We start from the raw sequence: 27764 nt of genomic DNA on the forward strand, positions 1-27764 counted from the left end.
GCAGTAGCTAAAACCCCTTATGAGTTATGAACAGGAAAGAAGCCTGGTATTAGACATCTTCATATTTGAGGTTGTCCAGTTGAGGCTAGGCCTTATAAGCCTAAGGAAAGTTATCTTTGAAGATGAATTATTTTCTTTTCTTCATGTGGTTATAAATGATGTTCAAGCTTCAATTCCTGACTTCATTATTAAACCAATTATAGAACAAGACAACATTGAAGTCCCCGTTATTGAACCTGAAGTTCAAACTCAACAACCTCAAGAAGTGCCACTAAGAAGATCTACTAGAGAGAGAAGAAGTGCAATTCCAAATGATTATATTGTGTTTCTTCAAGAACATCAGGATGATATAGGTGTGATGGAAGATGATCCAATCAACTTCCAACAGCCTTACAAAGTTGTAACTCTCAAAAGTGGATAAGTGCTATGGAAGAGGAAATAAAATTCATGAAAAACAATGACGTTTGGAAACTTGTCGAACTGCCATCAGAAGTGAAACCCATAGGTTGTAAATGGATATTTAAAACCAAAAGGGATTCACATAGAAATATCAAAAGATATAAGGCTTGTCTTGTTGTAAAGGATTTACTCAAAAGGAAGGCATTGATGACAAAGAGACTTTCTTTCTGGTTTCATCGAAAGACTCTTTTAGGGTAATCATGACACTGGTAGCTCACTTTGATTTAGAGCTACACCAGATGGATGTAAAAACTGCGTTTCTCAATGGGAACATTGATGAGACGATTTATATGGTGCAACCAGAAAACTTTGTGTCTGGTATTCAAAGTATATGGTAAGTAAATTGAAGAAATCCACCTACAGTCTCAAGCAAGCCTCTCGTCAATGGTATCACAAATTCCATGAAGTGAAAACCTCCTTTGGTTTTGAGGTGAACATAGTGGAAGATTGTGTATATCACAAGTTCAGTGGAAGTAAATCAATCTTTCTGGTGTTATATGTCGATGACATACTCATAGCTAGTAATGATGTAGGTTTATTGCATGACACTAAGAGATTTCTCAAAAGGAATTTTGAGATGAAGGATCTTGATGATGCTTCTTTTGTATTATGAATTGAGATACTGCAAGATCATTCTCAAGGTATTTTGAGATTGTCACAAAAGAACTACATTGAAAAGATTTTGAGTAGATTTGGCATGAAAGATTGTGCACCAGGAGATACCTCGATCGCTAAAGGTGATAAATTTCATTTACATTAATGCCCCAAGACCATACTCGAAACCAAAGAGATGCAAATGTTTCCTTATGCATCGGCTGTTGGAAATCTAATGTATGCTCAAGTAAGCATGCGTCCAGATATTGCGTTCGTAGTTGGAGTGTTAGGCAAATATTTGAGTAACCCAAGTATAGATCATTGGAAAACAGCAAAACGGGTTATGAGGTATTTACATAGAATAAAAGATTATATGCTCACTTATCGGAGATCAGAAGTTTTGGAGATCATTGGGTATTCTAATTCTGATTATGTTGGATGTCAAGACACTTTGTGATCCACTTCAGGCTATATCTTCATGTTGACTGAAAGAGCTGCATCTTGGAAAAGTGTTAAACAAACACTTATGGCTTCTTCCACCATGGCTGTAGAGTTTATAGTATGTTATGAGCATCCAATCATGGAATATGGTTGTGAAATTTTGTCACCGGGCTACAGATAGTGGTTGGCATAGAAAGACCACTAAAATTATTTTGTGACAATAAGTCGGCAGTGATGTATTCTAACAACAATAATGAAGTTAATGCATGTAGACGTGAAGTTTTTGGTTGTTAAATAAAGAGTTCATAATGGTCAAATTTCGATAGAACACATAGGAACAAACTCTATGGTGGTAGATTCATTGACTAAAGGTTTACCACCTAAAGTTTTTCATGAGCATATTGCTCACATGGGTGTTATTCACTTTTCTGATTCCATGGTTTAGTAGGAGTTTGTTATTGAGGATATTCTTTGACCTTATTTTGTTTATTTTCTATATAGAATAAAGTTAATGGTTTATGTTTTATTATCTGAACTCGTTTATCATGCATGCAGTTTAGCTAAAGTTTTTAAGAATGATCTCATTAAGGAATTTGGACCAGTTGGAAACAGGCATGATCTAGATTAATTTGATGTAGTTTCCATACTATCCATCCATACTTGATCTATGTCATTGAATGTACTGGAATCGGTGATCAAGGAAGGTTTAGTTACAAGGGTAGTGACGAAAGTTGCCTTGATTCCGTGTTAATACAAGAGATGGACCAGATTGAACTAAAGGGGAATTCTATTATTGAAATAACCTGTTATGCGCGCTTAAGGTTTATGTGATTTAATTATATCAGGTACACAGACATAGTTGTTTGACATATTTAAATAATAATATGTTTAATTAAAGTATGAGTCATGTATGTGGATAAATAATTTATCACATTGGGTTATTTCATTAGATTGGGCCTATTATGTGATCTATTAATTAAGGTCCTAAATTCCTAATTAAGTATGGACTTAATGTGTAGAAGCTTATTCCTAGTGAATTAGGGTTTAATGGAACCCTAATTGAACTAGTATATAAAGATACCTTAGGGCTATGGTCCCAATATACCAAAACAATAAGCACTCGGTCTTTTTTTAATCTCATTTAGAGAGATCCCATTAAGGGGATCCTAGGGTTTATCTATTCAATCTAGATATTAAAAATTTATGCTAACACTCTCTATTTATTTTTTACTCAAATCAAATATTTCTTCACTATCAACTTGACAATTTTTTCATCCATAAAATTCATTATCATAACTATTTTTAAATCTTTAAATTTGGAATCATACTCAAATCCCAGTATAGGTAGGGATAAATTCGAGAGGATTCGTATGCCAAATCTGTTGAATTTTCTTGGTTGTCAAATTACACAAAATAATGCATGAGAAAAGATCCTTAAAACAAGCAATGTTATAAGTGTGGTTGCGGATGTAAAAATTTTTCTAGTGGATAAAAATAAACAAAAAGATTGAACAATGATAAATCGAGATATGTGAGGAAGGAGCCTACGTCTGTCTTCTTTAAAGAGTTGGTTATAAGACATTTCATAAAAAATAGAGTTTGCATAAAATCTTAACAAAAGATTCAGCCAAAAACTACTCTAGTTTATATTAAAATTTTCCTAATTTGAGGAGGGAGCACGCCATTTTTCCATTGTTACTCTGGTTTTCTTTTCCTCTCCACTATAAACACTTAATTCTTACCATTTTAGTCATCTTGGAGCTTCATTTCCTTAATTTGGAGGATGATTAGTGGGTAAGTTAACTCTTCTAGCTTGAGTTTGATATTTTCCTCTTTCTTAGGATTTTTGTAAGACTTGTTCTTCAATAAACATTGTTCAAACCTTTTTACTTGAGTTTTAATTTGATTGTAATGATTATGATTAGCTATTTCTTGTTATTGATTGACAGCCAATACTTGAATGTTGGTTTTTCATGCTTTAGATTTATCCTTGAGGTAATAAATCAATTAAAAGCAAAGGGTTAGTTTAACTTGTTCGTTGTGAGTTGACCATCAATGAGTATTGCTTTAATCAATCTTGACTTAAAATGATATTGAATGGGTTAATTAGATGGTGGAAATTAATTTGTTCATCCTAGCAATTTCCCTAAAGCTTAATGCGATCAGTCAATTTGTGTAGACCAAATTTGTTTCCTATGCATTTTGATTAATTAGGTAACTTGGACAGTTTATTAGGATTCTAATTAATTTGGCTAGGCTTAAGAAAAGTATATTTGATCTAGAGTTGATAAAAATGTATTAGGATTTACAAGTTGACATAAATCTTATTATAGATCCAACCAAAAGCTGAGAAGACTTCAATGCATACATCAGTTCAACAGTAATAACCACTCTTGACAGCGTCTACATTAGAAACCTTTTAAAGATGTAGAGAAGAACTTTTTTATTGTTGGCGCCTTTGAAATTTAAGAGAGAAAAACTAATGTAAAAGCTAAACACACACAGAAAATTTGAGGTTTCAAGCTCGAAATCTGATGAAATTTCAGGAAATAGAATTACAAAGAATAATGCCAAAAAAAAAAAAATCGTGATACAAATAATGTCTAGAATATGGTCACAGATGTTGAAACTTTCTGATGGATACAAATAAATGAATGAAACAAAGACATTGGACACTCATAAATTATGACATGTGACATTCCGACTACCTAGAACTTAAACTAGGTCGTTACTATAGACATGCATGCATACCATTCAAATTGACATCTTTTCATGACTTAGTAAAACTATATAAACAACATAAAATAATTAACTTTATTAAAAATAAATAACTAAAATTCATTTAGCAGGGTACCCTTAAAGCCATAAAACAAAATTAGAAAATTCTTTTAAAAAGTTTAAAGCATAAATACCAAAAATTCGAGTTCAAACATCAAAACTAGAAATTTTTAAACATAAAATCTTGAAAACATGAATGGAAGCATATGACTGGTCCTAGTGGCTCGATCATGGATTCTGCTTGTCATTCGTCGGCGTATTCTTATCCTTTCCTAAAAGAAATAAACATAAGAAAGATGAATATAAAATACTCAATAAGTAACCTTACTACTAGGATCAGGCTAAACATCTATGTCCTCTAGATGTCACTCTCTAGTGGGTAGGGTTGGCAAAAATCCTCGCGAGGTCGGGTCCCTGTGGGTACCCGCCCCGATCGAGGCAAGGAATCCCCGGTTTGATCAAGGACCCAAAACGGGTCCTCAAACCAGGGATGGGAGCATATCCCTGCCCCGTCCCCGACCCCAACCCTGTTCCTATATATATATATATATATATATATATATATATATATAACAATATTATGAAGTAAAATTAAAAAGAATATATAAAATTTAAAAACAGTATATCTAAGCTACTGTTTTTAATTTTTTTTAAATTTTTTAATTTATATATATATATATAAAGCTACTGTTTTTATTTATTTTTAATTCTTTTAAATTTTTTCATAATATAATTAACTTTAACTTTTTATTAAATTTTAAAATAAAGAAATGTTAAAAAAATTCTTTTATTATTAAATTTAATAAATAAAACAATAATAATACTAACTTGTTAACTAAAAAGTATATCATTTCAATAGAAATACAAAAAAATTATTGATTTAAATAAAAAAAACTAATGGGCGAGAAATTTTTGGACCTTTAATATTAATATTGTTGTTTTCAAAACTTATTAGAGAAATATTGTTGTTTTGAAATTTATTAGAGAAATATTGTTGTTTTGGGAGTTCGAGGCTAGAGGTTGAACGTTGAGAACTCGACGAACAAAGAAAAACTTGAAAACAATACATAGGCCGAAACTTCAACCCTCGACGAGGGAAATCTCGCGAATCTCACTTAGGTTGTCAAAGGTTGAAGTTTCGACACACATCCACCCTCGAGATTGCAAGTTTATTTTCTTTTTCCTTCACAGAGGAAATAAAGTAATGAGATGATATACTGATGGTATACTATATGTATTTGTGTACTCGAGCTGCTTCTAACAACTTATGCATTTTTTATCATTTCGAATTAGACGGAGGCTTGTGGGATTGACGTGAGGGGATGGGGATGACTATATTTCTGGAAGCGAACTCCAGGCGAATATGAAGTGCATGGATACAAGTTATGCCTTGGAATGAAAGACAGTTCCGAATTAGCTTTGTCTACGAACAAAATTTTGTATATTAGGTTGTCAAAGGTTACACACATGTCGAAACTTCAAAGCGATTAAGGAGATAAGTGTGCTGAAGCAGATTAAGGAGAGAGCGAGATTTAAAGCGAGATAGTAGGAGAGAGCGAGATTCAAAGCGAGAATGTTGGAGAGAGCGAGATGACTAATCTGACTAACATTGAACTTGGTAAAATGAAGTGGTTGAATAATTGAAAAATGAGATTATTCAGGAATACACATTGAATGCTAAGATTACGCATTGAGTTTCTGGTAGGAGATCCATAATCAAAAAAGTGTTTGTGATTGTTCAGAAGAAATGAAAGCTAGTAATCATTAATGGAAAAATAACAACAAAAACAAAGAGAGCGAGAGTGAGAGAGCAAGATCTTAGGAGAGAGCGAGAGTGAGAGAGCGAGATCTTAGGAGAGAGCGATACTAAGAGAGCGAGATCTTAGGAGAGAGCAATACTGAGAGAGCGAGATCTTAGGAGAGAGCGGGAGTCTTCACTTTATTTGAACTTTCCATAGAAATATATATAAAAAAAAAAAAAAGAAAAAAGAGCTAATAATCATACTATAATTGAATAATCATTAGACAACAAATTGAATATATTAGATTATTATACTATAATTGAATAATCATTAGACAATAAATTGAATAAATTGAATATATTAGATTATTATACTATAAATTGAATATATTAGATTATTATAATGTAAAACTTTATTGATTACATAAAAAAAAAATTTGAATATACAGTAGATTATTATAAAAAAATTGAATATACAATAAATTATAATAAAAAAAATTGAATATACAATAGAATGAATATATAATAAAAAAATTATTTATTATTCAATCCCTAACTATCTGGAGCCCGTCTTAGGAACGAATGAAACTTCCTTCGATTATGTCCTAACTGGTTACAAAATCCACATCGTTGTCAAGTGTCTGGTTCTGTCCAATCCATCTCGTTGTGATAACGTGAACTTTTCGGTCTATCAAGTCTTCTCAACAACGATGGATCAGGATATAAGATGGGCATATTAGGGTGCATCATCCAGTAATCTTCATGTGGTACAGGTTGAAATTGAGGAGAGTAACATTCAGCATATGTTGACAATTTGTAGTAGTCCTCAATAAAATCTCCGTAATTCATGTTAAAATGTGAGCAAACGGCCATAAAATGCGAGTATGGAATGCCGAATGCATACCACTTGTTACATGAACAGTACCGCTCGATATGATGGCTTGTTCGAGATCACTAAGTATGAAACACCTGAGAGAAATTGTAACACATGAAGAGGTGTGTTTAATTTCAGATCGACATGCTGGTATAATTGCAGCAGTGAACAACCCAACAAATGGTTGGACGGGACCGAAATGTCACCATCGTTTCTGCTTACGACATATCGTCAGCAACTTCAATAAAAAAGTATAAATTTAATTCAATAAAAAATTATGTTTACCGTGTCGGGTGTCAGTTTCAAATTCAAAAGTTCAACAAATCAATTGAAGATATCAAAGGAATAAATCGGAGCTGTCTTTGTTTTTTTGACAACATTAGTTTAGAGCAATGGACTCAAGCACATGATGGAGGATTCAGATATGGATGGATGACAACAAATCTATCAGAGTGCATAAATGGAGTCTTCAAATGAGCTCGAATGTTGCCTATAAATGCTCTTGCTCAGATAATATTTTTCAAATGCATGAACTACTTCGAGAAAAGAAGAGAAAAAATAAGGGATGCATTGGAGCGTCAAGATAAACCCAGGACCTGTTGATCCCGATGTTTTGTACAACCAGTCCATTCATCGATCATATGTTGTATGGCGAGATCGTACTACTGGAGAAATATCTTCCAGACGTCGAAAGGCAGGATTTATTCAGTTGGACTGGCATCTGATCACAGCCTTGGTCAAGAGATGGAGGCCCGAGACGCATACATTTCATATGTCTTGTTGGAGAGTGCACTATCACTCTACAAGACATAGAAGTATTGTTGGGGTTATCTATTGACAGTGAGCCGATCACCGGAGTAATGTACGATGACTGGTTAGAAGTTTGTCAACTGTACCTCGGTGCGACCCTACCTACCAACAAGATTAAAAGATCAAGGTTAAGTTTTATATGGTTAGGAACACAATTTCGTGAGCTCACAGATGATGCAGACGAGGAAACCGTCACAAGATATGTGCGAGCATATATACTACAAATGATGGGTGGAAGTCTGTTTTCATATAAATCAAGTCATTTTGTTCACTTGATGTTCTTGCCACTGTTAGCTAACCTCCATGATGAGGGGCGGTATTCGTGGGGTGGAGCATGCTTGGCATGGTTGTATAGACAACTATGCAAAGCAACAAGACCTGAGGTTCGAGAGATAGTTGGGCCTCTCATACTTTTGTATCTATGGGTTTAGGAGCGATTTCCAACAATGGCTCCACAGCTACATCATGTTAATGACGTTCAGTTAGTTAGTTGAGCCTACGGTTATCGGTATGTTGTTTTAATTCAATTTAATTTTTATATCACTGATCTAGTTAATTTGAATTCTAAATTATCAATTTAAAAATTTAGGTGGAGAGACAAATTTTATGTGACTAGGACAACCACACAAGTAGTCAACCAGTATAGATACATGTTTGATCTGCTTCAACCTGAACAGGTACATTACACTAAACCTAATTGATTATTTTATTCACATTTTTATTGTATTTGTCTTTAATATTCTCTAATATAATATTTTGTGTTTCGGGTTATTTGAGAACCGTACAAAATTATTGTGCATACTTTGCCTAATTTTTGTACGAATGGTCAAAACATATGGCGGACGATAAGTCCTCTCATATGTTTTCACATTGGTAAGTGGCATATTCCTGACATGGTGATGAGACAATTAGGTTTTCAGCAGGATGTCCCATCGCCTTGTAATACTGAACCCGTACTACATGATATTGACCTAAGGACTGGAGATTGGTCCGAAAAAGTTGCACATTTGGTAGTGCAATGGCACTATCGTGCAAGGTTTATTGCAGTGGGGGTTTCTTTTGAACAGTTTGACACAGATGTCACTACAGAATATATTCATTGGTATAATAATATCACAAGGTACTATGTCACTCGTCCGGGAGCAGCTGTGGGTCATCTGGTAAATGAATGAATATTATCTAATTTTTTTAATTTAAATTTATTTTAAATATTGTCTAATTGTTTTATAATTCACAGAGATCGAACAAAAATAGGCTTCGTGAGGTTGCGAATGATCCGAACCAGGTTTCTGCTATATGTAGTGACAACCAAAGCTATATGGAGGAAATTCATTATATGTACGATATACCTATTGTTCCTCTACCAGTTCCTAGACGTAGAGGACCTGTTCGGGAAGAGGATGAGTTTGATGAGGTTGCACATAATGTGGAAGAGTTGCCCCCTATGATGTAGACGCAGAGTCAAACTAATTATGTTAGTCCGATGATGATGATGCCAACATTTGGTTCAGGACATTATGACTCAGAGGCTGGTCCTTCGTCTTCATACGTGCATGGACATGGTCGGGGTCGTGGAGAGCATAATGAATATTTATGTTATGAAGCGTCTGCAGAGGTACCAAAGCAACATCAAGAAGAACGCGAGCAACCTCGAGTTCAAAGTCGACGACGACAACCAGCTCGAAATCGATGACGTCCACCTTGTGGGACACATTGATTTTTGTAATTATTTTTATATAAATGAGATATTTAATTTACATTTTTTTTATTTTTATGAGTTGTTATTTTTTTTTAATTTATTCTTTTTAGAGTTTAAACAAAATAATAAAATTGTTTTAGAAATTGTTTTTATAAAATGAAAAATTAAAAAAAAAAGAAAGGATTAGAAAGAAGAAGGTGGAATGTGTAATAATTAAAAAAGAAAAAAAAAAGGAAAATTTGTATGGTATTCTCGCTCTCTATCAAAATCTCGCTATTTCGCTCTCGCTCATGCTCACGCTCAAACTCTCGCTCTCGCTCTCGAATTTGATTGGGAAGTTCAGTGGGAAAAAGAAGGAGATTCATTAGCTCGTTATTTAGTCAGACTTGCTGAGATGATAGAATCTGTAAAAATTATTCAACAAGCTTTGGAAAAAGAAGGGGACCTTATGAAAATTTAGAAATACGATCTTTTGATAGAGGAAGGTCTCCGCAATGATAATTAAACAGACTCAATAATAATGTTAGGAAGGGCAATGTCAAGGGTTCAAAGTTCGACGTACAAATGAAAGGAAGGTCGAGGGTTCAAAATTCGTGTGTTACGTTTCCGTCAACTTAACTACCCCAGCATAGACAGAACTAACCTTAGACAAAAAGTCCCTTAGATACATTTATTATAAATTTAGTCTTTTAATTAAGAGTCAATTTAATTCTATTAAACTGATTAAAAGATTAAACTTTATTTCTAATCTTATTAGAAAAATGATCTTAAGTCTATATGAATCATATTTCAAAAACTATTTAAAAATTGATTTTAACCTAAGGTTTGCATGCAATTCTGAATTATTGATTTTAATTTATAATTTCATTTAATTATAACTTTTATAAAATAAACGAAATAAGTTAAAATCATACAATTGTGTTCATTGATATACTTAGTAAATTATAACAATTATAAATTACCTAAGTTAGTGTCAAGCTTCATGCAATTCCATTTCATTACTAACCATATATAATACTTATATAATAAGGTAATAAAATATTTAATAACATCCATCCATACAAACATTCAACTATATATTATAACACTTATAATATAAATGATGCATGACTATGTTATTAATGTATGCAAACATATACTATAACACTTATATTATATGATGCATTAGCATGCTATGAAAAATAAATCATGCAACAATATATATTATAACATTTATAATATAAATAATATATGAAATTAAATGCATAACCTATGGTAGGATTTTATACTATATGACATACATTATGATATATATATAATAAAATAAATCATACATCATATGCATAATTTAAAATAATTATGGATCAGGATTGGACACTTAAATAATTAATTAAATTAATATAACACTTATATTAATTTATTTAATAAAAAAAATTATCTATTACATAAATAGTAGTCAACCAGTTCGAAACAAGTAAACCGGGTCTTGAACCACTCAAATCGAACCACCCAACACCCGAACTGGACCTGAATTACTCGAACCAACCAAGCTGGATGTGAACTAACCAAGCCACGAACTGATTTGTTTTTTTCGTCTCAGGGCATTGCAATGTTGTGCTCAACGTTGCAATGCTACGGAAAGAACAAATCGTTCTTCCTTATCACAGCGTTGCAACACTGCGGTATAGACAACATTGTACAACTGCGATCTTCTTTGAAACTCCTCTAATTTTGGCCCCATCTTCTCTAGAATTGGACCAAAATTGACACAAACGACTCAATACAAACTCTATAACAAAGATTATGCCCAAAATACAGGCCTTTACAAATGAAATTTGCAAACAATAGAGACTATATCCAATCCCAAAAACATCCAATAATCTTAAACTATTCATCAAAAAACAATCATCACAAGAAGAATTTGACAGAATATAATCCACAAAAAATTATGTAAAATAAATTCTTAAAAATTGAAAAAATTTGGACCAAAATCCCCGCTCTAATACGAATTGAAGGAACCGGTGAAGGTTCTTATGCGGAAGTGTGGATCGGTCCCAAATCCCAATTTTACAGAATCATGAATTTTTCCGAATTGGACATAAACATTATGCATTTAAATTAATTACAACATGCTTATTAAGAAATTGAGAAAAGAGAGATAAGGAGATTTACTCTTGAATTTTCAATCCCAATTTTTCAATCATAAATCCCAATTTTTAAGAATGATCGATCCCAAATCCCAATTTTTCAATCTTCACGTGTGATTCCTCTTCACGTAAAAGTCACGATAAAAAACGTAAACCAAAATGGCCACGAATTTGAAATCCTAATTTGGACACCACCAATTAGAGCCTTCTATATTCTCTAGGATAAGAATCATAGGAGTTTGTGGGCTCTGTGATTTTTTTGGAGAGGGAAAGATAATTATTTTTTAGAGAAAGGAGAGTGAGAACCTGAGAACTTTCTTAGGAAAAAAAACTTACAAAGAGCGTTCTCTATAAAAATCAAAATGGAGATGAAGAAGATGATTGTAACCATCTGCCCTCCACTCTCACGTAGTAGAGAGAGAAAAAAAGGGGAGGGAGTCACTCCCCCCAAAAATATTTTTCAAAATTCAAATTAATTAAAAGAAAAATAATTTTAATAAAACATTAATATATATTTATGTGATAACCACTTTATCATATAATATATATTAAATTATATATTATATAAAATATAACATATAACCTATAGTTTAATATTGTATTAAATACAATATAACCTATAGTTTTAATTCTCTCAACAATGATATTTGATATAAATCTCATTTACATTAAATTCAATTATATGAAACCAATTCACATAATTAATATTTGAATCATATTCAAATATTTATTTTCTCTCAAATAAACTTTATAATATAATGTATCAAATACATTATAATAATTATATCATATATAATTAAATTAAGTTAATTATATCACATATAATTAATTCCCTCAATTAATTTTAACAATTCAAATTAATCTAAAATTGATTATCATTTAATCCTTGTTGAGCTAAAGAGAGGACCTCATGGACTTGTTGCTTGAAGCTCCAATGATACTTGAATAATTAATTAAGCTCCTTGAATTATATTATTTAACATCCATTAATATAATTAAAGGAGTTTAATTAATTATTCAACATCCATTAATTAATATTAAGGGCACTCCACTAAAGGCCGACAGTTGTACTCTTCGCACTACAAATATATTTTTGTATCCATTGGATATAACCAGTCAATAATGCGACTCTTCACAAATTGTTTGTAAGTATAGCTAGGCCAAAAATTACTGTTTTACCACTATAGTTGCATCTAACTCCTTAAGTACCACTGATCCCTCTAATGAACAATAAGTCATAGTCCAACCATGACCAAACCTCTCTCGGGCTAGGAGAGGGTGTGGCGCTACATTGTTCAAGTCTCGGAATTAGCCCTTAAGGGAGTAATTTATCTACTTTTCCTGACGCTGGGGAATGAGTGAATTTCGTCTTGTGTAGCTATGTTCCCAGCTCCCCAATCAGACAAATCCCTAAAATCGTAGGCTTGTTGAGTCGGCAATCTGGCCACTCTCACCCATTCAAATCAAAGGACCGCCCTCATAGACAAAAAAATCATAACTCACTCAGGATTCAGGTCATGTCACCTATAGTCATCCGGGTGAAATGTAAGTCTCAATTATGAATGGTGTTATATAGTGAGACTAGTCATTTCGTGGTCCAATCTTATACAAACTCCTTTGTATAGAATACCCCCGTTCACATGTCTCCATGTGAATGATCAGGATTAGATTATTTGTAGCACTTTACAATAATTGTAACATTTACAAAGCGGGTTGTATTCATAGTGTCACCAGAATAAGGTATCCAACCTTATCCATCTACTACAGACCACTTAGGTTATCACTTAAACATGATCCACCTGTATGTCTCTACGTAGATGTTTAAGCTATAGAACCTTGGATGTTAGCTTATTGGTTTGTGAGTTTAATTCTACTATATGTCAAATAAAACATCTCATATTTTATTAAATAAACAAAATGTTTGTACAATACAATTACAAACTACAGAACCCTACGAGATTTAAGGCATCAACCCCAACACACCTTTCATAGGTGCCACTTTTAAGAACACTTTTTTCGCCAATTTCAAACTCGATATCTTTACGCCTAACATCGACGTAACTTTTCTGCCTGCTCTGAGCTATTTGCATGTGTGCTCTAATCTTCTATATTGTCTTATTCGTGGCCTATACCAACTTAGGTCTTAGCAACTTCCTCTTACCAACCTCATCCCAACATACAGGAGACCTGCAACTCTTTCCATATAGGGCCTCAAATGGCAACATGAAAATGGTAGCCTGATAACTGTTATTATATGAAAACTCCATCAAATGCAAGTGAGAGTCCCAACTCCCTAAAAACTCTAACACACAAGCGCGCAACATATCCTCTAGCATCTAGTTTAAACGCTTTGTCTGACCATTAGTCTGTGGGTGAAAGGTTGTATTAAAATCCAATCGAGTACCCAATGCTGCTTGGAGACTCTTCCAAAAGCTAGATGTAAAGTGAGGGTTTCTGTCTGACACAATGGACACAGGTACTCCATGCAATCTCACCACCTCTTTCATGTATATCTGCGCCCACTTACTCACAAAAAAAGTAGACTTCCTTGGAATGAAGTGTGCTAGCTTAGTTAGCCTGTCTACTACAACCCAAATTACAATAAAGCCCTTTGTTGTTCAGGGTAACCCCACGATGAAGCCCATATATACATGCTCCCACTTCCATTCTGGTACGCTTAAGGGTTGCAACAAGCTTGTTGGTTTTTGCCTCGGGCCCTTCACTTGCTGACACACTAAGCACTTACTGACAAACTTGACTATCTCTCTTTTCATGTCATTCCACTAGTAACAGCGCTTCAAGTCCTAGTACATCTTGGTATTGTTAGGATGTAACGAAAATGGGGAACTATGAGCTTCCAACAACCATACGTTCTTAAGATCATTGTTTGTTGGTATGCATAAATGTCCCTAATAGAAAAGACCATTATCTATGGATACAGAGAGCTCATCACCCTGCCCTGACTCCACCTTGTGAATTTTTTCAACCAGGTAAGGATCACTTCGTTGAGCATCAACAATTCTTTGTCTCAAACTCGGTTGCACCAATAATTGCGCCAATTGTGCAGTGACTTCTCCACTACTACCATAATCTCAGCTCGTTCAAGATCCTTGCATAGGTGAGTTTGTTTGGTAATCAGGGATGCTGAATGGACTACCTTCCTACTTAGAGCATCTACCACTACGTTTGCCTTTCCTGGGTGGTATAAAATCTCACAATCATAATCCTTTACCAACTCTAACCATCTGCGTGTTCTTATGTTTAACTTCTTCTGCGTGAAGAAATATTTTATACTCTTGTGATCGGTGAAAATTTGTATCTACTCTCCATATAAATAATGCCTTCAGATCTTTAAAGCAAAAGCCACTACTGCCAACTTCAAATCATGTGTGGGATAATCCCATTCATGGTTCTTTAACTGATGAGAGTCATAAGCAACTACCTTACCCTACTGTATCGACACGCACCCCAACCCTTTCTTGGAGGCGTCACTGTAAATAACGAAACCACCGTTCCATCCGGTATGGTAAAAACTAGAGCAGTAACCAACTTCTGTTTGAGATCCTGGAAGCTGTCTTCACAAGCCTTATTCCAAACAAAGGAAGATTCTTTCCTAGTCAACTGAGTTAAAGGAGTGGCTATGCGAGAAAAATCCTTCACAAATAGCCAGTAGTAGCCTACTAACCCCAAGAAATTGCGTACCTCACTGATTGTGGTTGGACGAGGCCAACTTATAACTGCCTCAATCTTTGCGGGGTCAACAAATACTTCTTCTTTTGACACCACATGTCTTAGAAAGGACACATGCCTCAACCAAAACTCACATTTAGAAAACTTAGCATATAACTTATTCGTCCTTAAAGTCTCCAAAACTTTTCGTAAATGCTCTTGATGTTCTGGCTTGTCTTGGAGTAAACCAAGATATCATCTATGAAAACTATCACAAAAGTCTCAAAAAATTCCTTGAACACCCTATTCATCAGATCCATAAATACTATAGGAGCATTCGTCAAACCGAACGACATTACAATGAACTCATGGTGCCCATACCACAAACAAAAAGTTGTCTTGGATATATCACTGTCTTTTATCCTCAACTAATGGTAACCTAATCGAAGATCAATCTTGGAGAACATTGTATCTCCCTGCAACTGGTCGAACAAGTCATCTATCCTGGGAAGTAGATACTTATTTTCTATAGTCACTTTATTCAACTCTCTGTAGTCAATGCAAAAACGCAATGATCCATCTTCCTTTTTCACAAAAAGTACTGGTGCACTCAACGGTGTGACCACCAGGGCGCATGAAACCCTTATCCAACAACTCTTGCAACTGAATCTTAAACTCTTTTAATTCTGGTGGAGCCATTATGTATGGAGCTTTCGAGATAGGGGTTTGACTCCAACTTGATAGTAAAATCTCTCTCTCTATGTGAGGGTAAACCCAGGAGATCCTCTAGAAAAGCATCTAAGTAATCTCTTAATACTGGTTCTGAAGTCAATGAGACCTTAGCCTCTCTAGTGTCAACAACACTGGCCAAGATACTCTAGGTACCTTGGTTAAGCAACCTATTGGCTTTCATAGCCGAAATTACTTTAGGCAAGACCATGCCCCCCCTCCCCCCCAAACTTAAAGCTAGCTTCCGTAGGAGGGTTAAAAATTACCTCATTGCAGGAGCAGTCTATACTGGCATGATTAGCAGCCAACCAATTCATGATCAATATCACATTGAAATCATGCATGTTTAGAACTAACAAGTTCACATCTAATGTATGATTTGCTATTTCTACTCAACATGCCTTTGTCTTTTCGGTTACTAACATGATTTCTCCTGACGGAGTAGAACCTGATAGAACATACTGTAAGGGTTCTAATTCTAATATGGCATGCTTTACAAATGCTTATGATATGAACGAGTGACATGAACCAGAGTCAAACAAAACTAATGCATAGTGTCCTAAGATTGGGATGTCACAATAGTGCCAGACTTCTCAGCCTCCTATAGCATGGTGGAAAACATTCTACCCTGCTACTGCTGATGACTCGAACCACCCCGATTCGAGCTCGCAAGCTAACCCCTATTATCAGATGCATTCTTCTTGGGGCACTTCTCCAACATGTGCCCTCTCTGGCCACATCGAAAAAAAAAACTCTAGTGCTTGTGAGATATCGTCCCCAATGACGTCTACCACATGTCGAATAGATTGGTTTATCCTCTTTAACACTATAGGTTGGGAGCCCTGTTGCCTCCATTGCCTTGGAGCTCTATCTATGTTCTGACTATTTTGTGGAGGCTCTTGAGGCCTCTGACCTGCCTTCCTCTTCTAACCTGAAGAGGATCTTGTTCTCTGTGATCTCATGTTTCCCCCTCTTGTAGCGGAATCTATTCTGGCTACTATACACAATGCTGTACATAACTAGTGGGATCATGGGCCAATACATGACCCCTTAGCTCATCCTTTAGATCCTGGATGAACCTCTCTATCTTATCCTCCTCTATGGCCACCAACTTGAGGGCAAAACGAGACAACTTAGTGAATTCTTGTTCGTACTCTACCACAGACAAGAACCCTTGCTTCAGATTCATGAACTATGCCTGCTTATTATACCTCGTGTCGAAAGAAAAGTACTACTCATAGAACTGCTCCTTAAACTGGCTTCAGGTGACCATCCCTTCACCGGTTTCAATAAAATTCTTGGTCGATTGCCACCAAATCTCAGCATCATCCGTCAACATAAATACTGCACAATGAAGCTTTTGGTCCTCCAGGCATTTCATATAGCGAAAAATAGTCTACTCTTTTATTGTTCTAGAGATCAAGGTCAGTCGATTTGGACTCTATCAATGTTTCAATTGAAAGGTATCTCTATGAGGACAAAAGTTTCTACATGAACTCAAATGGCAAAGAAGTGGTGAACAACTGTTTACCATTTATCTGTCTTCCTTGTTGGATGGCATCCTCTTTTAACAAAACTGTTGGAAGTTGAATATTGATGTTGCTTGTAGCCATGGCAGATAAGCAGGTGGGGTGGGGTGGGTGCTTCAGGATCATTTGAGTCTCGTTCACCTGCTTGATTAAAGTTTATCCCAAGATGCAATGAAATCAAGGATTTCAAATTGTGGGCCATTTTGTGATTGTCTCGATAGAATTCTTTCTTTCCATACTCACCATATCATGGATGAATCTGACTATTTGAAAGTTGTTAATTGATGTGGTTAATGACATTACTGTAGATGTTTTTAAAGAGTCTTCTTTTTCTTATTGATGAGACGATGTCTATTGCACAAGACTTGGTCGATGTCTGGCACACTCACTTTAATCTATTGTATTGGAAAAGCAATTTTCTTCTCTTCTCCACACACTTTACCTTGAATGGTTTGTTGTATTTGATTTCTCATAATATAATATTGTAATTAGTTAGTGATGTTACATGTTTCCTACAAAAATATATGGTAATAATTAATTAAAAATATTTTTTTGATATGTTAATAACTAACAAATTTTAATAAATTAATAATTTCCTTTAGTTCAATAGGAGAGTAAGGAGATTCAACTTGGAAACTTCTTGAACGCTAACACGTATGTCACTTGAATTGCTCAATTTGATAAATTAATAATGATTTAATATTTTATAAAGGCTTATTTATATTCATTTAATGGCTTTTAATCAATCACTTATTGCAATTAATTTATTCTAATTAATCATATTAATTTTTGTTCATTATTATCCATTTACTTTAATATAACATTTACTTAAATTAAATTAGTCCTCTATAAATTTTAAAAACAATCAATTTCAACCTACCTTTTTTCGAATGGTCCATTTAGATCATGTATACTGTTTCATGAGTAAGTAAATTAAATATATAATATTTAAATATCTAAGATATTAATACATGTATTTGGATATGCAAGATAATCAATGTTTGAAAATTAAATATTTATGTTTGACTTACCAATTTTATATATAAAAATAAAAATTAAATAACTACTTAATCAAATGAAGAACAATTAACGTAATCATAAACTTAATTGAGTATATTTAATATACAGTTATATTAATTGATTATTTAATCACTTAAAATAAAAAATTTAATATTTTTATATTAAACATTAATTAAACTTATTTAAATTATTTAATTAAACTACTAAAATGATTAAATTAATATAAATTAATTTTAGTATTAATAATTAATAACAATTTTTATATTAAATAGTTAAAATAATATAAAAAAACAATCGAAAATATATTAATTGAAATTTATTAAGTCTAAAAAATATATGTATATTAATAATCAATCAAAATTAATAGTAATACTTAATTGATAATTCATTAATTAATTGGACTATACTTTTACAATTGATCTTCCATATAAAAATCTCACATGTATAAAGGATATTAGTAAAAGACAGTAAAATAAAAAAAAAAATCTAAAAATATATCATCTCATTAAAATATTTTCAATTTTACCCTCCTTTGTTTTGTCATGTAGCACACCTTCTTCTTCCCTTTCTTTTTTTTTTTTTTATTTTCTTTCTTTTCTTCAATATTTGCTTCTTTTTTTCCTTTCATTTCCGAGGTTTTTGATTCTTCTCTTTCTTTTTCTTTTTTAATTTTTAATTTTATTCTCTTTCTTCCGTTTTTGCTTCTTTCCTTTTTTTTTCTTCCCTTCATCTGGTTTTTGCTTCTTCCCTTTTTTTTTTCTTTTATTTTCTTTCCTTCTTCTTTCCTTTTTCTAGTTTTTGCTTCTTCCCTTCTATTTTTTTAAAAATTTTCTTTCCTTTCTATGAGTTTTGCTTCCTTTCTTTCTTCTTCCTTTTATTTTCTTTCTTTTCTTTAGTTTTTGCTTCTTCTCTTTCTCTTTCTTTTTTTTTTTTTTTAATTTTCTTTCCTTTATCCGGTTTTTGCTTCTTCTTTTTTTCATAAGAATTATGAGGTTGAGTTTTGTATTCAAGACTTGAAAAGTATCCAATTCATAAGTGACTTTACAATTTGATGGACACTAATGGAAATCTATTAATGAGAACCACTAATATTTTCTATCATTGATAGCTTAATCTTTGATGATTTTTTTTCACAATTAATAGCCACTTACAGAAGTCTATTAATGATAGCCAACTTAGTGAATTTAATTAATAAAATTGAATCTCGAACTAAAGCGTAAGTGGAATGCCTAGAAGTTGTCACTAATAGCATGTTATCAGTGGTAGATGCTATCAACGATGACATGTTATTTGATGATAAAAATGAATTACAAAAGTTATCTTTGATAGCATGTTATCAATGATAGAAGCTATAATCGATAACTACGATATAAGTGATATCGGTGATAGAATTTAGGGATATCCATAAACCAATGATATCAATGATATAAAAGTCAATTCCATTTTATGAAAGTCTATCATTGATAGCCACTGCTAAAAGCTGTCAATGACAACCACTGATTGAAGCTATCAATGATAGACATAGCTATCAGTGATATGAATAAGGTATATATCAATAAAATGAATAATATTAATGATATTGGTGATATGACTTAGGTAAATATCAGAGATAATCACTTATAGATCTCTCATTGATAAGCTTCTATCACTTATAACTTTAAATGTTAATCTTTGAAAGATGATAGTTTCCTTTCAAAAGTTGATAACTACTTATAAAAGTATATCATTGATATCCACTGATGGTCTTAGGTGTTAATATTTCAAGTTTGATTTCAATTGTTCAAAGTGTATCAATGATAGCCATTGAAAATCGATAGCAAATTAAAATGTGATATTTCAAGTGTTACTATTTTAATATTGTATTAATATTTCTCAAATTAAAAGCTATCACGGATAGAAACTGATAGCAACTATCACTAGTACCACTGATAGCTACTATTAGTTACTATCATTGATAGCTTCTATCAGTTGCTATCATCGATAACTACTATTAATGGTAGTTTTCAATTTGAGAAAATCGGAAGAAAAAGTGCAAAATGTTAGGCTGCATGTAGGCTTTTTAGTCATTTACCTATATAGCTATCACCGATAGCTGCTATCAGTGATATCTGGTAAATTTTGTGCCATATCTCTAATATGTTTATCCTTGTTCTACATCTTTTATTATTTTGGATCTGATTGTTATTTGTATAATCAACTCTACTAAAAAAAAACCTATGTGAATGGATTTTAAAGTTCTTGCTAGATTTTAAAGAGTGAAACCTTTTGAAACAAATAACAATATTAAATTTCTGTTTGAAATTTTATGATAAAACCTATCAAACAGACATGTGCCCTTATGGGAATTTGTAATGGATAGAAAAAAAAGCTTTTGTATATTTGTAAATCTAGCAACCATTTTTTTCAGTTTTGCAAATACGCAAATCCAACACTAAATTTGAAAAGATGACAATATTCTGTCAAATACAAAATGAATATTTAACCACAAAATCTACTTTAATATTTATCTTCCTTTTATATTTTTATAATGGTTTGATAGTTTGTACTCAAAGACAAGTCTTCATTACATCGAAGAAAACATATCATACCAATAAGGATACTTATCATACTAAAAAATGAGAATAGTTATGTCCCTATTTTATATTCGAGGGTCGAAGCTTTGCTTTCCTATACTTTAGAGACACCCACATTGAGGAAAAGAGGATGAAAGTCATCTAGTCCAGAAGGTTCCAGAAGGTTCCTCCAAATTTGTTAGCATATGGTTCTTGTCAATTATTCTCTCCTCACTATATTGCATCATCTGTCCTTATTTGGTATTACTTGGTGGGTGTACTACTCAGTCAAAGGAAATGAAATGTTTCAATTTTGCAATGCTTGTTAATATGGTAAAACACATGCTCTTCCCCTTTCCCAATACATTCAAATGTTTGGGGCCTACGCTGATGAAATCTGTTTAGATATATCCTTTAAAACAGAAAAGTGATATTGTAGCAGCATTCAATCACTTCTTAGCAATGGTTCAAACCCAATTCAATTGTCAAATTAAGGCTCTCCAATTAAAAAAATGGGTTAATGGGTTACCTGCGCCTAGACCTAAGAGACATCAAGAGCTTTTGGTATTAAGTTCATCCTATGTTCTGGACTTGGGGTCAAAATGAACATAGCTCAACCGGTATGGTGTTCATACTATCAACCTCGAAATCAAAAGTTCGATTCTTCTGCCTCTCCATCTCATATATTGTCAAAAAAAGAAAAGGGTCACAGACTTGGGACCTGTAAAACTGATATGATCGAGAGACCTCAAGCCCTTGCTAAGAGGGCCACCCTTAGGGGTGACGAGGATGGATAGTTATACCCATACTTCTTGTCTAGCAGATGTAGGACACCAGTTGCACTCCCAACCTTGATCCATGGAGAGCAGATTTCTCCGCAAAATCATTTGAGTTTGTCTCAATTTACAAAAGATCAAATCGATGAATTCAACAACTCATGATATATTACAAATATGGCGTACTGTACATATTAATGGAATTGAACAAGAACAACTCCCGTGGAAGCGGGTTTCAATGGTTAAAATCCAGTGTTTTACAAAATCAGATTGACAGACCTCTGAAGTGAGGGCTGGCATTGAAGTCGATTTACCGAAAGTCATTTGAAGGCATCTCTGTTGCTACACGTGCTCGTATTGATGTCATAATTGGAGCTGATTGCGTCTCCATGCTATGTGATAATTCTTGCAAACAGCAGAATCCAAGCTAAGGACAGAAGATCTGAGGTGTTTCTAAACCACCCCACATAAAGGAAACATGATGCAGATTCTTCTTCTGTCAAACACAAATCTAAGGTATTCAAAATTACATTTGAATTTGCTCACTTTTTGCTAAGCTTCTGATTATTCTAATGAGAAATAAATTCACATTATTAATTAACGGCCAAGAAGTTAAGAAATCATATGATTTGGAACACTTTTGGTATTTCAAAGGTTGCTGCTTTCAAGCGCATTGTACCAGAAGAGACTGGACCAAGAACATCGTTTTAATGTCTGTTTTAATGTTGCAGATAAATATGATGAGGGAGAAAGAATTGGTATTTAATTTATGATTGATCAATACCTTGCTATATATAGTTAACAACTTGAAGTTCACTACTAAATCTATCCCTCTTGCTTCTGATAACTCTAGCTTTGCCGTCTCTGATTTCTAGTACCTGGTAAAAGGTATTGGAAATATTGGGGGATAGTAAGAAATAGGATTCGTAAACAATAAGGAAGAATGTATAGTTATTATTATAATCTTATATTTCGTCACTTCCAACATTTTGGCCCCTATAGTTTATATGCAACCACATGACATCAAGAAATAATGTTAGCTTTCACAGTACCACATTATATTGTACATTTCTATTTAACTAGATAACTTAAAAGTAAAAAAGAATAAAATGGAACAAGATAAAGTATGGGAACCAAAATCCAGGTAGTAGAATTGTAATCTGTACAAAGAACTAATAAGAATGTTTAGGATGGCCACAGGGAGATCATTATTTTGCAATGAGTTTAGAAATGAATCAATGAATGTATGTACCTATAACCAATTACGACATAGCCATTAGGTGTATCACATACCTCAGGTCTCGAGTGAAGAACTCCACTAGACATCCCAACATCAACTCGCCAAATGCTACAATTGTATTTGCTGCAAGGAAAAACCAAACTTTTAAGAGAATTTTGAAAAGGGTAAATGTAATCTCTTCAATTAAGAACGAAATATCTAAAGTTCATTCTCAGATGAAAAATTGCAAAAGACATCTCATGTCTCATTGTCTTACCAATTTACTCCAGCCATTTGGGGAGTGTGGCCTACCACCATTGCCTTGGCGCCAACTGCTTCTAGTGTGTCTTCGAGAATTGAATTTATCTGTTAAGAAACAACAACGTAGGAACCAAAATTATTAAGATTTGAACGATAATGAAGTTTCAGAACAGATAAAAGAGAAAAGAAAAGGGATAGAGAAACTTTGCATAGCTATGTAAGAGGTTCAGCCAATGGCCTACATCCACCTAATGTGAAGATCTTCACTTCTGTGAAGAAAATATGGTCAAAGGCACAAGCACTTTCGTTCATTTCCCTCTTTTATTTATTTTTAATAACAAGTCAATTGCTGTTATATAGTATTCGTTTGAGTTGCTTAATTTTCCAACGAACTTTATACACCGGTTTACATTTTAACCCAACTTTCAGATGGTTTCGACATTTGGGAGTAGCGGAACGGTTAGTAAAATAAATGGAACTGGTAGATTCCCAATTACTTAGGTCTACAGTCTCAGAAATAGGAAAGAGAAAAGGGACGGGCAAAATTATGTAATTAGCAAGCATTAAGGGCTGAAGCCGTTATTTGTGGGTGTGAGTGTGTTTGATTGTGTGGGCTCAATAGGGAGTCTGATAGTTGGGAGAAAGAAAATCCCTCTTAAGGGTCAGTGAGTAGGGAAGGTCAGTGTTTTAAAACGCCCTCTCGGGCGCGCGCCTTTTGGCGCCTCGCCTTGGAAAAGCGAGGCTCACAAAATAAGGTACGCCTTAGGCGCGCGCCTTTTGTGAAGCCCCAAGGATCAAAGCCCTGCACCTTGGGATTTTTTTAAAAAATAGTAATAATTAAGAATTTTCCTTCTTTATTAACTAAAAGGATCAAATTTACCAAACCTAAATGCAAAATTTCTTGTGTTTTGGGTCCCTTTTTTCCATATTTCCACTTCAATTATACTCTCTATTTTTAATGTAATATTTTTAAATATAGCATGCCTCACATAAAAAAAGCCTGCGCTTTTTTGTGGGCCTTGCGCCTAGGCTCCAGAGGGCCATTGCGCCTTAAGGCGCCTTGGGCATTTAAAAACACTGGGGAAGGCAGTTTCATCTTTTGGTATTTTGCTTTATGTAGCTCTTACTGAGCACAATGAGCAGCGAGTAAAGGAGGGAGCTCTCTAAACCACCTTGTCGTTTGCCAAATTAGTAAATACATCATTTGAGTTCTATCAAATATCCAAGAGCATAAATGAACATTTATTCCCACGTATGACCAAATTCAATAGAAAGCTTAGTTAGGGAAATGGTTGTTCTCTCTTAACTGGACATGCCTGTTGGCAGCTGACTGAATAAAAAGCCAAGAAGAAGTCCAAGTTTCGAGGCTTGCCTGTTTGATCTCAAAGTCGTCCAAATCTGCAAAATCTCTCGAGTATAATCGATTCCATACAACACTATCATAGCCCCTTGTTGCGATGAAAGGAAAGGGACTATTACTACTTTCACGAAGGCCCTTCATCCATTGGGATACTTCCCGGTTCATCTTCTCTATGCCATATGCAACTGTGGAAGGACCAATATTCCTGTCAGACATTTCAAATTTTAAAACATAAAATATCGTGAATCAGTTTGAAAATAAGATAAAGGATACTTGCAAATCTGTCTTATAGTTTCAATCAATTTTAATATATCCTCCATGGTTCCAAAACAATCATCTAACTTAATATATAATTTGAAAACCCTCTTTTTTACTAATGTGTCACCTAGCCATAAGAATTACGTTTGCAACATCTACCTGTTGAGATGCCACGTTAGCAAAAGGATGAGAGAAAAATGAGGGATTGTCTTGTACTATGTTCCAAACCATGTTAAGAAGAAACAAAAATTGTTTTTATACTACAAGGAATGTGTTTACTATATTTTTCAATTTTGTCAAAATAAAAGCATATTTCAAAAAGAGTGATAGTATTCAGTTTACCATGGTGAGGAAGAAGACCACCATGACAGAAGACCCAGTCATTAACTTTAAGAACAACTGCGTGTTGTGCCAACTCACGTGCCAAATAACCACCAGGTCTGAACAGGATTGATCTGGCAACCACCCCTTTTTGCTTCTGACAAAAATATGAGCATAATTGTTATCAATAATATCCAAATATCACAAGTTGAATGAAACAAAACTTGTTAGCATCATGCTACCTTCAAACGTAATCAAGCATGAGAGGATAGGTTACACAGAGAACAGAGGTCATTTATATACTTGAAGGGTTTTCAGAAGAGAAAAACTTGGATGCTCCTTGGATACACCTATGTTGGTGCATCCTAAGTATAGTCCAACGTGGCAGTTTTAATTTTTTTCTAATTTCTTTTTTGTGTGGTAAAGAAGTGGGGAGCATATGAGTTAGGTGCAGTGTAGACTACACCTAATCATTACTCTTTTCAGAATATGATTGTATCAACACTCATTTACATTGATCAAAGTCAACATTAAGTTTCGAAAAAGTTCAGTTCTTTTCATCAAATTGATCACCAGGCTCTCAGGTAAATTCTTATAGAGAAAAATGATTGTGGTTAGAAACTGAATGAATTGGATGCAGTAACTTTATATAATTCTTAACGCTCCTGCATCAAGGCAAGGTGAGAATTGAAACGTATTTGTTATATTCAGTAGCAGCTATTCTAATTAAATAAACTATCAAAATAAGATAGATAGAAGAGCCATTTAGCACCTTCACCAAATTCATAGGACCCCAAAAATTTTGTGATTTCCTCTGATCTTTACACCTTTCTGAGACTTGGATCCAATTAAGAAAAGCTTCCTCAAAGTGATCTCTATAGTCTTCCAAGTATTCCAAGAAATTCAGGCATTCATCAAAAGCCCCAGAATCAACATATCTGAAATCCCCTTCCACATTCATTGTCTCATGATTCCCATTCACCTGAATATCCACATTGAACAGTGATACAACAAAAAGAATAAGATACCCCACGACGTCATCGAGCTCAAAAACTATTTTGATTGCTGAATTAGTTTTTTGAACTATTTCAGCACAAACCTGAAAGACTGCGCCACCTTGTGCTCTTGCTTGGACATCTAATGATCTCAATAAGGACAATATAGCTATTTCATCTTCTCCTCTGTCCAGTATATCTCCAAGCTGAATCAACACCTAAACAGTAAAGAAAGAAAGAAACAGCCTCAATATTCGAGAACATCAAAAGGGAGCATGTCAGGAAGCTGTAAGGCTTTTTTTCTTTTCTCATATCCTGCAAACAATTTCCACATCCACTAGAAAAAGGGAAGATCCATAATGTAAGTCAGCACAACATCTTCATTGGTATTGAAACCTTTTTAGTGAAGTAAAAAATAAATTCATATATACATAGGTCCAAAGTAGATAATATTATACTATTGCGAAGATATGGAGTTATGCTATACTATTATGAGTTCAACATGTAGGGTAGAAGGACTGGAACCTCTTACTTGTTGCTGACCATAGTTAGCAAAGTTATGTTATACTATTATCTTTTGATAAAGAACTACTATGGATGTTATAAACTGTGTATACAAATGAGAAATGAAGGCGCACCGTTTCTCCACCAGTCCACAAGTTCCGACTATCGGACCCCAATACACCAGCCATCTCAAGCGCCAATCTAGTTTGTTTAAGATCTCCATGCAAATCCCCAACTACGCAAGCCAACATTACACAAGTAGAAAACAAAATTGGAGGAAAGGAAAACAATTAGTTCCAAATTAAAAGACAAAAATGATGAACTCAGTAGCTTGCACAAAAGCAAAAAAGGGAAATGCAAACTCCTGAAAGCTTCAATAAAGCTGAAGAAGAAAAGGAAAATCAATTGAAATCCTCAGTTCAAATACGATGAAGAGAAACTAACCGGCAACGATTCGGCGACCAGGAGCAGAGACGAAGGTAGGGGGATTTCCAGTGACGACGATAGGTTTTAAGGTTTCGTTCTTAATGGAATTGTTGCGATTGAGAGAAGAAGAGGAAGGTAAGGAGGTATCGAACAGCCTGCGAGATTGTGAGGATGAAGGTGGATGAAAGGAATTGAGGTTGAGGCAGAGTGAAGCCATTGGGTTGGATTGATCTTCAGTGGAGAATATATGAGTGACTAACAAAATTCATATGTCTGTTACTTTGCCTCCATTGAAATCAAACTTCAACCAAAACTGTTCTGTTTTCTCGAAGACGATGATGAGATTGAGCGGTAGCCACATGTTTTTCTTTTCGCTTCCCTTTTTGCCCCTTTTTTCTTTTATTTTCTGGCTGACATTTTTTTCGACTTCCCTTTTTCTTTCATTTAAAATTTAAAACAACTTAATTATTTTTTCCGTAGTTTAATTCATATTTACTTGCATAAATACACGCCAATAATAATATTTTACCGATAAATCTCTAAATTAAAATTTCGATTTATGCATGAAGGTGGTACTGGTACATGTATATTTCTTGTATAACATGTCATTTGTATCACCTAAA

General features: G+C 33.9%; 1 protein-coding gene across 2 annotated transcripts; it reads right to left on the minus strand.

Annotated features, from left to right (window-relative positions):
* Positions 1–21943: 21943 nt before the first annotated feature.
* SLP1 (Calcineurin-like metallo-phosphoesterase superfamily protein) lies at positions 21944–27514 on the minus strand. 2 transcript variants are annotated; one of them, XM_039037714.2, is made up of 10 exons: positions 27160–27514; positions 26850–26950; positions 26316–26429; positions 25989–26198; positions 25238–25373; positions 24650–24822; positions 23294–23382; positions 23091–23160; positions 22582–22675; positions 21944–22308 (listed from the first exon to the last, which is right to left on the minus strand). In XM_039037714.2, exons 1-9 carry the CDS (start codon positions 27356–27358, stop codon positions 22586–22588), a joined length of 1182 nt encoding a protein of 393 aa, XP_038893642.2. In that variant the 5' UTR covers positions 27359–27514; the 3' UTR covers positions 21944–22308; positions 22582–22585. The 2 variants fall into 2 exon arrangements, with proteins under 2 accessions (XP_038893642.2, XP_038893641.2); XM_039037713.2 differs by having other exon boundaries at positions 21944–22293; positions 27160–27498.
* Between the last annotated feature and the right edge of the window lie 250 nt (positions 27515–27764).

The sequence above is a fragment of the Benincasa hispida genome, chromosome 8 (genome assembly GCF_027475165.1).
Source record: "Benincasa hispida cultivar pf3 chromosome 8, pf3_genome.v1.1, whole genome shotgun sequence".
In the NCBI taxonomy this organism is placed as follows: Eukaryota; Viridiplantae; Streptophyta; class Magnoliopsida; order Cucurbitales; family Cucurbitaceae; genus Benincasa; species Benincasa hispida.